Source organism: Notamacropus eugenii, chromosome 7 (genome assembly GCF_028372415.1).
Source record: "Notamacropus eugenii isolate mMacEug1 chromosome 7, mMacEug1.pri_v2, whole genome shotgun sequence".
Lineage (NCBI taxonomy): Eukaryota > Metazoa > Chordata > Mammalia > Diprotodontia > Macropodidae > Notamacropus > Notamacropus eugenii.
This window is the reverse complement of record NC_092878.1, coordinates 120,827,583-120,838,939: the sequence shown is the minus strand read 5'-3', so window position 1 is coordinate 120,838,939 and position 11,357 is coordinate 120,827,583. Positions and strand designations below refer to the sequence as shown.

Here is an 11,357-nt window from a genome sequence, read left to right as displayed (position 1 = left end):
TAGGTAAGAATTGAACAAAAATAAAAATATTTTATTCTCTTTTGCTATTGCTTAAGGCTAATTCCTTTGTAGAACAAACAGCAAAAACTCAGAAAGTTGCATATTAATAAAAATTATTTTAGTCTGAGTTACAGCACTTGATCTGGAATGTTTGATACAATATATTTTCTTGCCCCATGTTGAAAAATTAGTTAGGAATAGTGTTCTTTATTTAAAACAAGTGTGTTAAAAAATTAAATTATGCATTGAAAAAAATATACACCAGTAGTATATGGAGATAAACTGCCAAATCTAACTTGGAATACAATAGAAGGCCTTTGAAGATAGAGGATAACTGACTGGGCTGAATGTGCTGATCCGCACTCTTTCTTTTAAAGCAAAGGAAAATCTAGCTCCAAGGAATTACCATAGTTATCATCTTCGAGGTTCAGTGGAATGACTGTTAACTACCTAGAACTCATTAGCCCTAAAGCATAGATAGGCCTGGAGGCCCGGTTTCTAGACCAGGATAAAAGATATGAACTGGCCCTGATTTCATCTAGCAATGTACAGTTTGGCACCTTCTCTGCAACTTATAATTTAGAACACTGAGAGATTAATTGCCCTGCTAAGGGTCATACAGCCAATATTGCTGAGGTCGGGATGTGAACTCAAGTCATCTTGGCTCTTATGCCTTGATCTAGTAATACTTCTGACTTTCCTTCTGAAATTACAACTCAGCCTACATAGATTGGCACATACATGGCTATTATTTGCCTGAGCTGCCACTGTTTTCACCTTGGCATCTCCAGCGATTAGCAGAGTGCCTCACACGCAGTCAGCCCTGAATAAGTGCCTGTTGACTTCATTAGTTGAATTGCAGCAATCCCCCTGACTTCTCTTGGTCTATTTCTTTGTTGGCAATCCACCGAATCACTCCTTTGGCCTCTTTCTTTAGGGGCAAATCCGAATGGGCTCCTTCAGAGGTCAAGATTTCATGTGAAATTGGAGTCTTTTCCTTTCCGAAGCCAAATGCCTACAGCCAAAGTACACAACGTCTTCTTTCTCTGCCTCGGCAGTTGGTACCACTGACAGTGATTTCCTCCTAGAGCGTTGGGTTGGGTGGCTTCAGGCTACAACATGGTGCCCTGGCCTCCTTGGCAGTGGGTGGGTCAGGAGAGGCTGTTTGATCTGACTTCTCCCTTCTAGAGGAAGGAGGCGCCTTTGGAGTCTCGCTGTTCTGTAAATAACCAAGATGAGCCCCACGTCTTTCTTTCTGTGCTGTTCCCGGGTCCTCTTTAGGTCCGCTTTCCGTGCCACGAGTGCCCCTCTTTGCTCTTCTCGGTCCTCTCGCCCCAGTGCACCCTCTCTTTTTTTTCTCCCTCCCTGTGCTGCCCAAATGGGCCCAGACATGACGCCATCAGCAGCTCGGGTCGGGGGGAGCCCAACCCCTTGTTCTCTCCCCGTGTGCCCCGTGGCGCTGCCGTTTTTCTCGGGGTGGGCAGAGAAAGACGGAAAGGGGCCAGAGCCCTCCCTGGCACCCCAAACTGAAGACGCGGGAGGGAGGGTGGAAAGTTTTCGGTCGGCGGGAAGAAAACCGAGTTGCGCTCCGGAACGTGCAGAGAGCCGAGAGGGAGGACCGCACCCTCCCCTTTAATCCGCCCTGGCCGCGGGAGGCGGAGGCTGGGGCGGGCGCTGGCTGGGGCTGCGTGGCGGTGCGGGAGTGCTGGAGGGCTGCCTTGGCTCCTAGCCCCCGCTCCGGGAGGAGAGCCGGCGGCCGGCGCAGCCCGGATCCTGCCCCGCGCGATGCTGCTGCCCCGGGCGTGCCGGGCGTCCGCCGCTGCCCAGGTAAGGCGAGCGAGCCGCGCTTTCGGAAAAGTTTGCCTTCGGTCGGGCAACTTGGCCACTTGTTTGGCCGGAGCGGGCAGCGTCTGGGGCGGGGACGGGAGGAGTGACCAGTGAACCTCCGGGGCTACGGCGAGCGTTCTGGCCGGAGCGGGGCTCCCATGCCCGGTGGGCTTTCCTGCACCCGGGCTGGGGACGCGGCGGGTGCCAGGACACTGCCAGGCCAGCCCGAGGAGATCCTCGGATCCTGGGCTCAGAGGGCTGGACCGGGAAGAGCCCACTTACTGATGAGGAAACTCAGATCCTTTCTGAAGCGCTGGGCACAGGGCTGTTGTTCAGACCCCCCCACCCCACCCCAGCCCAGTTTGTGTGCATGTTGTCTTCCCCATTAGACTGTGTGTGTATTTGCTTTGTTTCTACAATTTCCAGCCTGGTTGATTGATGGATTGACAGGTTCTGTGCCTTGCCCAAGTTCTCCCAGGTAGGACCTGGGGTTCCTAATTCCCAATTATGTAATTATAATAGTTCCCGATCAGGAGCTGGGAAGGACCTCCAGAGGCCCCCCCCTAATCCAAACCCCTCATTTATCTGTAAGAACAAAATCTCAGGTTCCAGAGAGAGCAACGACTTGTTCCAAGTTCTCACAGGTGTCATTGAATTCGGGTCCACGTTCAGAGTTCTTTCACTCCTAAGCCGTTTCCCAGCTGGTTCTAGTGATAGTGGAGTCCTAATTCCCCCCCTCCACTGCGCCCCACCCCCATAAGCAAATAAAACTGACCAAGCAACCCCCTAAACTTCTTAGAAGAAAACAAAACAAAACAATATTGGTCTTTGCAGGAGGGGAGGGAGTTAGCTTCGGTGCCAGCTTAGCTGTCTTTCTCACAAACAGAAGCACCCACCAGGGTGGATGTGGGTTGGGAAGTCTGTTGTTCCCTGCTGGAGAAGTGGAACAGAAAGGGTAATGGTCTGACTTTGGCAGAAGACAACTCTGCCCAGTGCTTTTCGATGGCACGGTACATTGGTATGTCAGGAGAGGGCAATTGTGCTTGAAACCGGATGCTCAGAAACCATGCAAATGGAAAAGGAAGGATTTCTTCAGCTTTGTCGCTGTGGCCCCTGATGGGTGGATGAGTCAGACTCGTTGAGCCGTATGACTTAGCTTGACACCTGCGTTTTACAGTCAATTCAGAAAGAGTGCTTGGAGAGGGAAACGAAAGAAGGGGAGAGCGTGCGGATTTTTAAAAGAAACAGTAGTAAGAAGGCATAGCACAAGTAATGATTGCAGTAGGATGTGCCTGAAACCAAGGATCCTCGTCTCCTCGTCTTTTCATAAGAGACAACTGGAAGACACACCCGAAGGGCAAATGGCAAATTAGTTTTGCTTTACTCTTATTAGGTTACTAATAAAGCACAGGATCCTTTCATCTTTTTAAAGATCAGATTAATTTGGGGGCTTTTAGCTGTGTACAAAATGGTGGCAACTTTGCGATTTGTTTAGGAACTGGTTGACAAGAGTGAAGTCTTGATTTCATCCTTCTGCTTTCATTTTCTATTTGCTTTAACTTTGCTCAGGACTGCAGGGTTCTTAGTAGTGCAGGGAATCCATTAAAATGTATTCTTTGTACACTTCCCCCCACCCCCAAACAAAAACTAAGTAGAACAGTTCTGTCAGCAGCCTGTTCTTAGGGAAGGATGGGGGAAATCCTTGATGGATTTGGGGCCCTTTACAATACTCATGTTTGCTGCCTCCTGTGTAATTCTCTCTCAAAGTCTCTTTACCACTTTCTCCATCTGTTACTAGAGGATGACACCCCTGTTTGTCTCCCCCAGAGTGCATTCTTGAGCTATGGGATGGTGCAGTGCAGTGGTTTAGACTAATTAGTGGGCACTCCTTCAATCCAGCAAATACTTATTATGAACCTACTGTGTGCAAGGTACTGTGTGATAGCTGCTGGGCATACAAATATGAAAAGTTAGATTTTAAGCTTCTCTAGTGAGCCTGTAATCAAGTGGCAGAGATAAGAAAGAAATAGAAAATTGAATGTGAGTGCATCACAGAGGTACAAAAAGCTCTGTGGTACCCCTCAGCCTTTCTGTTTCACCTCTGTGCATGAATCTCAAGAAGCATTAGCTCCTTTCCTGTTTCTATTTCCATTACGGTTTTAAGCATTGAATACATCTCTTTTCTAAAGTGAACTGGGTATTCTTTTCCCTGACACTCTGGTCAAGAATTTAATTGGTGGCTGATGCAAAGTAGCAGTCTAATGATCGACATCAGGGTTCTTTAACATGAAACTCTGAGAAACCAAATCACAGCTTCTTAGAGCTAAGACGGAGCTCATAGACTACGAGTCTGATGCTCTTATTTTACAAGTGAGAAAACAAGCCCAAAGAGGAGTTGCCCAAGATCACGTAGGGCATGGGGCAGCTAGGTGGAACAGTGGATAGAGTGCCTGGCCTGGAGTCAAGAAGATTCACTTTTGTCCAGTGATGAAGACACTTACTAGCTGTGTAACCCTGAGCAAGTAACTCAACCCTGTTTGCCTCAGTTTCCTCATCGGTAAAATAGAGAAAGAAAGGACAAACCACTCCAGTATCTTTGCCAAGAAAATCCCAAATGGAGTCACGAAGAGTCAGACACAACTGAACAACAGTTCACATTGGTAACACTGTTTAGTACCATGCCTGGCACGTAGTAGGCATTTAATGAAATGCTTGTTTGCTTCTCTTGCTCCCCATGATTGTCTCTCTACACAAGTGAAGAACTGGCAGAAATCTACCCTGAAGAGGTCTGGCCCCTTCTCAAAACTTTAACTAGGAAGACCAACTTTCAAAAGTCTTGCTCCAGTGACATTTGATAAAAGATCTGTGGTTAAGTGTTTGAGCCCATCTGATCTGAAAGTCCCCTGGTAGAGTAGAAAATTATCATTCCATTATGTTTTTTTCCCCATAAGTAATCTTTGAAATAGGTCCCCCTAAACAGTATTAAATCAGGGAGAAAAAGCAGAGGCATTTGAGTACTGTTTGACAGTTCATGAGTCACCACTCTAGAAAGACAAGTCCCCAGGTACATCTTAGAAGGTTTTCTCTTTTGTGCTGGCATCTTCCAACATGTGAATGTACTTTTTAGGGAAGTGGAGTGACTTATGAAAAATATTCTCTTTTTTTTCCCCCTGCTTTAGTGGCTTAGACTATAAACTCCTTGAGGAGTTTTTGTCGTTTTATCTCCAGTGTTTAGTACAATTCCTAGAACATAGTAGGTTCCTAATAAATGCATGTTGATTGATCAACTGGCATCTATTGGATGGCAGAGTTTTGTAGGTAGAAAGACACAGTTTGTCAGCATAGCCCTAATGTCGCAGAAAGGAGAGGAAGAAAAAAAAGATGAAGAAAAAAAGGAAGGGAAAGGAGAGACAGAGAACTAGAAAGAGAACTCAAGAAGACATTTAAACAAGAGCCCTCGATGTGCTGGTGGCCAAAGCCTTGGCAGTATTCATGGATATTTCTTATGACAGCATCTCTGCATGTCAGCATTCTGGCTGAGCCGTTGTCAGGACAATCCACGACTCCTGCTGAGTTTGATGCTGATCCTGGTAGGGATCCAGCCTTGAGTGATTACTGGGACTGATGAATAATGTTTACATTAAAAGATCCTGCTTAATTGTGCATTTCTTAATTGGAACTCCCTGCTTTTTGGACCCAAAAACCCTTGATATGTGTCAACATATCTGACAAAAATTGAGCTCTTTCAAGCAGTGTTTAAAATTTTTAAAAATATAAAATATAATCCAGCCTGTACTTTTGACTTAAATACAAAGTTTAGCTGTTTTTTTTATTTTTGACACTAAACTTGTGAATACATTTTTATTCCATCACAATTTGTTAATTTAGTTTATTTAGTCTTTTTGCCTCTTGGATTTAATAAGTATGTCATTCCTGGTGCACACTGTCTTCTGCATCCTGAATTTTAATTTTGTGCAGTTTATTTTATTAAACATATTTTGATTTATAAATATCTCTGTAGAAAAGAAAGTGATTATTGTTCAGCAGTAGCGATCCTAGACTTAAGGAGGTCCTTGATATCATGCCCCATGGTTCTGCCTTTGGCCCTGTTTGGTTCAGCAGTCTTATAAATGTCAAATTTGGATGTGATATAGAGTTGGGAGAGCTAGCTAATACTTTTGTTGACAAAGTTAGGCTTCAGAAAAATTTTGACAGTCTGGAATAATGGGCCAGACCTAAGAGGATGAAATTGACTGGAGATATATGTAAAGATTTCACGAGGACTTAAAAAAAAAAATCACTTGTGCCAGTATGGAATGCAGGAGAGCCAGACTGGCAGCAATTCTTGTGAAAAAGGCTTAGGAGATTTAGTTGATTGAAAGTTTATTTAATTTTTTTTTTTGGTCTAAACCTACCTACATTGAGGAAACTCCGTCTTCCAATGTAGATCAGCCACCTTTCTACCATTTGTCAATTTCAGGAGTTTCCTGGGGCACCGAGAGATTTAAGGGACCATGGCCAGGATGTAGCCTAGGTAGGACTTTGCCCAGCTTTTCCTGACTCCAAGGCTGACTCTGTAGTCACTGTGTTACTCCAAGGCTGGCTCTCCAGTCACTCCACCTCAGTGACCCTCAGTGATATTAGGTTGCACCAAAAAGAGTACAAATCAGAATAAAGGAAGTAATAATTTCATTGAATTCTATCTGTCTGAGTTAGACCCTTCTGGAGTATTGTGTTCAGTTCTGGGCGTTATGTTTTACGAAAGACATGTAAATATTTGAAGGCAGGAATTGTCTTTACATTTTAAAATAATGCAATGTTATTTTCGGGTGTACATTCTCTCTCTTTCACCTTTTCCCTCTTCAACCCCATCACCATTAAGAAAGCATGGAAAAGCAAAACCCCTGTTACAAACAAGGAAAACAATTCCTGCATGGGCCACCATTAAAAAAAAAAAAGTTTCATTCTCTACCCTAAGTGTATCACCTCTCAATGAGGTAGAGGGTAGTAGAGTTTCTTCATGAGCCCTTTGAAATTGTGTTTCATCATTTTGTTGGTCAGAATTCCCATCGCTTTAAAAGATGTTTGCCTTTTTGGTATTATCGTTACTGTATAAATTGTTCTCCTGGTTCTGGTCACTTTACTGAACATCAGTTCAAACAATTCTTCCCAGGTTTCTCTGAAATCATCCCCTTTATCACCTCTTTCTTTCTTTCCTTCTTTCCTTTTTTTCATGGTGTTAAGTGACTTGACCAGGATCACACAGCTAATAAGTGTCTGGGGCTGGATTTGAACTCAGGTCCTCCAGACTTCAGGGCCAGTGTTCTATCCACTGTACCTAGTTGCCTCTCCCTTCATCATTTGTTACAGCTCGATAGTATTCCATCCCATTCAAATATCATAACTTGTTGAGCCATTCCTCAACGGATGGGCATCCCCTCAGTTTCCAATTCTTTGCCACCGTGAAAAGAGTTTCTGTAAATAATTTTTGCATCTTTTAATCTCCTCTAACCAGCTTACAATTCATACATCTCTCATAACCTCTGCTTAAAGATCAAAAAGCAAGGGGGGATGCTTATTTTTGGATGCTACCTTCTTTGTGATGCCCCTTTCTGACAGTTTGTAGTGTTAGGCAGTTTTGCCTTGCTCAAGTCAAAATATGCCTCTCTGTAACTTCCTATTAATAAAGAAGGTTGGGTTCAAATCTAAGTCCTTCAAATTGGAAGATAGTTATTACCCTCTATCCTCTAGCCCTAACCACTCCTCTCACTTCCCCAAATCTCTTCTTCAAACTAAATGTTCCAAGTTTCTTCAATTTTTATCCACTGGCATGGTCACCAGTTCCTTCACCATTGCCTTCAAGTTTTTCAATTTCTTAAAAAAAAAAAAAGTTACGTGTAGAAATGAATACCAAACTAACCACAATTGGGTACACTGGAACTGCAGGGGCAGTTGTACTACATTTTCAAATAGCTTGATGCCCCCAAAGCCCATCTCCCAGTGGTGCCATATGTTTGCATTTCATAGACCATCATGAACCCAGAGGAATCATATTTTCAGGGGATGCAAATGGTGACAGAAAGAGATGTGGTGAATATAACAAAGCTACAACCTATTATCTGATGACTTGTATATGAGAAGAGGTAAAAAAAGATATCCCTCAAGGACATTTCTGACTTCAAGTAAAGGTGGGCCATTCATGGAGTAAGAGTGAGGCAATAAATGATTAACCCCATGTGCTACACTGGTTTCCTTTTAATATTCTCATATTGAAAGTTTCAGATGAAGGCCTTCTATGGTGTTATATGGCTCCTCTGTGAAAGGTTGATGGAAGACTATGGATAAAAATCACCCAGGATTAAAATGGAGGATTGAGTGCCTGCCCTGCTGAGGTCATTCCACTGTTACATCTGCAGCAGTGCTTCCCATATCCTAGGAGACCTAGAATTTATTGAAAATTTATTTTACGACAATTACGTAATGAACTCAGCTTCTTTGGAAAGCTTAAGATTCAGGCTATAAACTAGTAAAGAAATCTTCCCAAAAAAGCCATATTGGAAATATATGACTGCTTATTTAATTTGTTGACTGTGGATGCCAGGACAATCCAGTGGGAAGACTTGTTAGCAAAAGAATAGTCAGGTTGTTTTCTAGGTGGTAAGCAAATATAATTTCCACTAGAGTCCCATTTGGATGAAACATCAAAGCTTAGAAATGGATTTAGGGTCTTGTGGGTTAAGCCAGCTAAGCATAAAGTCTAGCAAGCCCTTTCAAGCTAGAAAGACTTTTCAGAGTGGGCCTAGTAGAACCATAGCTAGACATTTATATGCACAGGGCACATTGCACAAAATGGTGCGTGGTGCTGCCAAATCGACCACAGGGTGGGGACATATCAATACCGATGCTATGTGGGGAATATTGGGAAGGGGGAGATGAAGAATTTAAGACCTGATGAGGCTGTTACTAGGGATATTGCTGCCTGGGGGAGGGGTAGGGTAGGACTAGGTAGATAAGGAACTCACTGGTATGCAACCACCATGGATAGAATCAAGCTATTTATTAGTTTTCTGGAGTGCATCAACATTGAAATAGCTATTATTATGTTTAAACAAATCAGAAGACCCTAGATTTGAACATTTTACCTGTTTTAGCTAATTGTGGAATTTTGTCTTTTTTTTCTTGATTACTATATAAATGTAAGTGAGTGTGAACTGAGTGAGAGAAATTTTCAATACATAAGGGGAAACTCTGCCTGTTAGGATGCGCGCACGGGTGCACACGTGCGTGTGTGTGTGTGTGTGTATGTGTGTATATGTATGTGTATCATCTCTCTCGGTCTCTGTTTTTATCTATCTCTGTCTCTCAGCAGAAGTACTTCAATATCAATAAATTGTCTCTAACCAACATGTTCTAAAATACATTGTATAGTGCCCTCCCCACTCTAGTTTTTAAACAAATAACTAATTGTTACCAACTGACCTTATGGAAATGAGGTGAACTTTAATGATAACCTCTGTGGTCTTCTGTTTCCTTATCTGTAAAAAGGAAGAGGATTGGAGTAGGTGATCTCTAATTTACCTAAAATAGTTCCCAATCCCAAGATCCTCTGAGCCCCGGTGTCGTTGGTCTAGTACCATTAACCCAGATTCTGCTGCTGATTAATTGTTCATCTTGCCTACAGAGACACACTGGATTTTGAATTGATGCTACATATTTTGGGGAGGGGGACAGCTAGGTGGCACAGTAGATAAGAGTGCCAGACCTGGAGTCAGGAAGACTTGTCTTCCTGAATTCAAATCTGGCCTCAGACACTTACTAGCTACGTGGCACTGGGCAAGTCATTTAACTCTGCTTCAGTTTCCCCATCTGTAAAATGAGCTGGAGAAGGAAATGGCAAACTACTCCAGTATCCTTGCCAAGAAAATCCCAAATGAGGTTATGAAGAGTCAAACGTGACTGAAATGACTGAGAAAACAACAGCAAATTGTTGAGAATTATACTTTCTTTACCTGAAGTTTTCTTACCTACAGCAAAGGAGATAATAAAACTCATACTATCTGTCTACCTAACCTGGGCATAGCACTTTAGAAAACTTAAAATGTTATACAAATGTGAGTTATCATTATAACTATTTTAGATCTAAAATAAATTAACTTCTTAATTTCATCTCATGACCAAGCATGCAGTTCTGGAAGTAATTTGTACTTATTAGATAGACGTTCTCTTTAGGCCTCATAGCTTTCTCAACTCTTAATTTTTTTTCTGGCAGAAACACTGATGTATACTTACTTGTGTTACAAATATGGGAATGGCTCCCCTCAAGTATTTAGGAGGTTTTTTAGAAGATCCTCTGAAAGCATCCTGATACCGATTGTAATTTTGATAAAAAGTACCCAGCAGATACATAAATCACTTGTCAAAATGATTTAGTTGAGTTGGGCTTTCAAACAGCAGAACATTTTTTAAAAAGATAATTAGCATAACTTGATGTAAACTAGACTCAGAGTGGCATATTCAGAGGGTTGGCTTTTGAGCCTTCTGCCAAGAGAGGTGAGGAGATGTGCCCGGAGTCACAAAGGTATGTAGTTAGAGATAAGGGTTAGATTTTGAAGACCAGGTCCTTGGACTTGGAGTGTTCTGTACCCTACTGGACACAGCTCCCTATTACTAACATTTCATGATCTTGTCAATGGGCAGATCACATCCTGGAAGTGCCTGTGATAATTATCTCCCACTGTAAGGTAGATAATGATGCTGCTTATCTGCGTTGATGGATGCATGTCCCTACACTGAAATTCCGCACCAATGTTGTCAAACTCAAAATAGAAATGGGGGCCACTGAGCTATATATAAGGGCAGCTTGGTGGCACAGTGGATATACAGTGCCATGCCTGGAGTCAGGAAGACCTAAGTTCAAAATCCAGTCTTAGACACGCACTAGCTCTGTGACCCTGGGCAAGTTACTTAACCCTATTTACCTCAGTTTCCTCATCTATAAAACGAGTTGGAGAAGGAAATGGCAAACCAGTCCAGTGTCTTTGCCAAGAAAACCCCAAATCGAGACATGATGAGTAGGACTAAATTGAGAAGGACTGAACAACAGCCATAAACCACAGAGGAAGATCCCTGTGGCCTGCATACTGACTTAGAAAACCTCAAATTAACATTATGTTTTATTGTATTTTTATTTATTTTTGTTAGGTATTTCCCAATTACATTTTAAACTGGTTGAGGTCTCAGTTGAGAGTGTTGTGGGCAGGAATGTTTGACATCTCTGCCATATATCAATTAAGTCACAGTTCTGGAACCCTAAAAAAATGAAATAGGAAAACAGCTATTGAAGGTCAGTCTGAAATGCTAATAATTTTTTGGCTGCTGATAAAATGCAGGTTAATGACAATGTACTAGGACACAATAAAGAAGAAAAGCACAAGCAAAATGACAGACACCTTAATGGAGACTCAATAATGACATCCTGAAATATGAGTGGGTCATAACAATTCATAGAAGCACATTGACATGCCATTAAT

General features: G+C 42.6%; 1 protein-coding gene across 2 annotated transcripts in view; it reads left to right on the top strand.

Annotated features, from left to right (window-relative positions):
- The first annotated feature begins 1,464 nt into the window (after nt 1-1,464).
- MCUB (mitochondrial calcium uniporter dominant negative subunit beta) overlaps nt 1,465-11,357 on the top strand; it is an 80,441-nt gene continuing 70,548 nt past the window's right edge. The window contains exon 1 of one of the 2 annotated variants that reach the window (XM_072623932.1): nt 1,465-1,827. In XM_072623932.1, coding sequence (XP_072480033.1) covers nt 1,786-1,827 — 42 coding nt within the window. In that variant the 5' untranslated portion in view covers nt 1,465-1,785. The remainder of the gene's footprint in view (nt 1,828-11,357) is intronic. The other variant, XM_072623934.1, reaches the window with a different exon arrangement.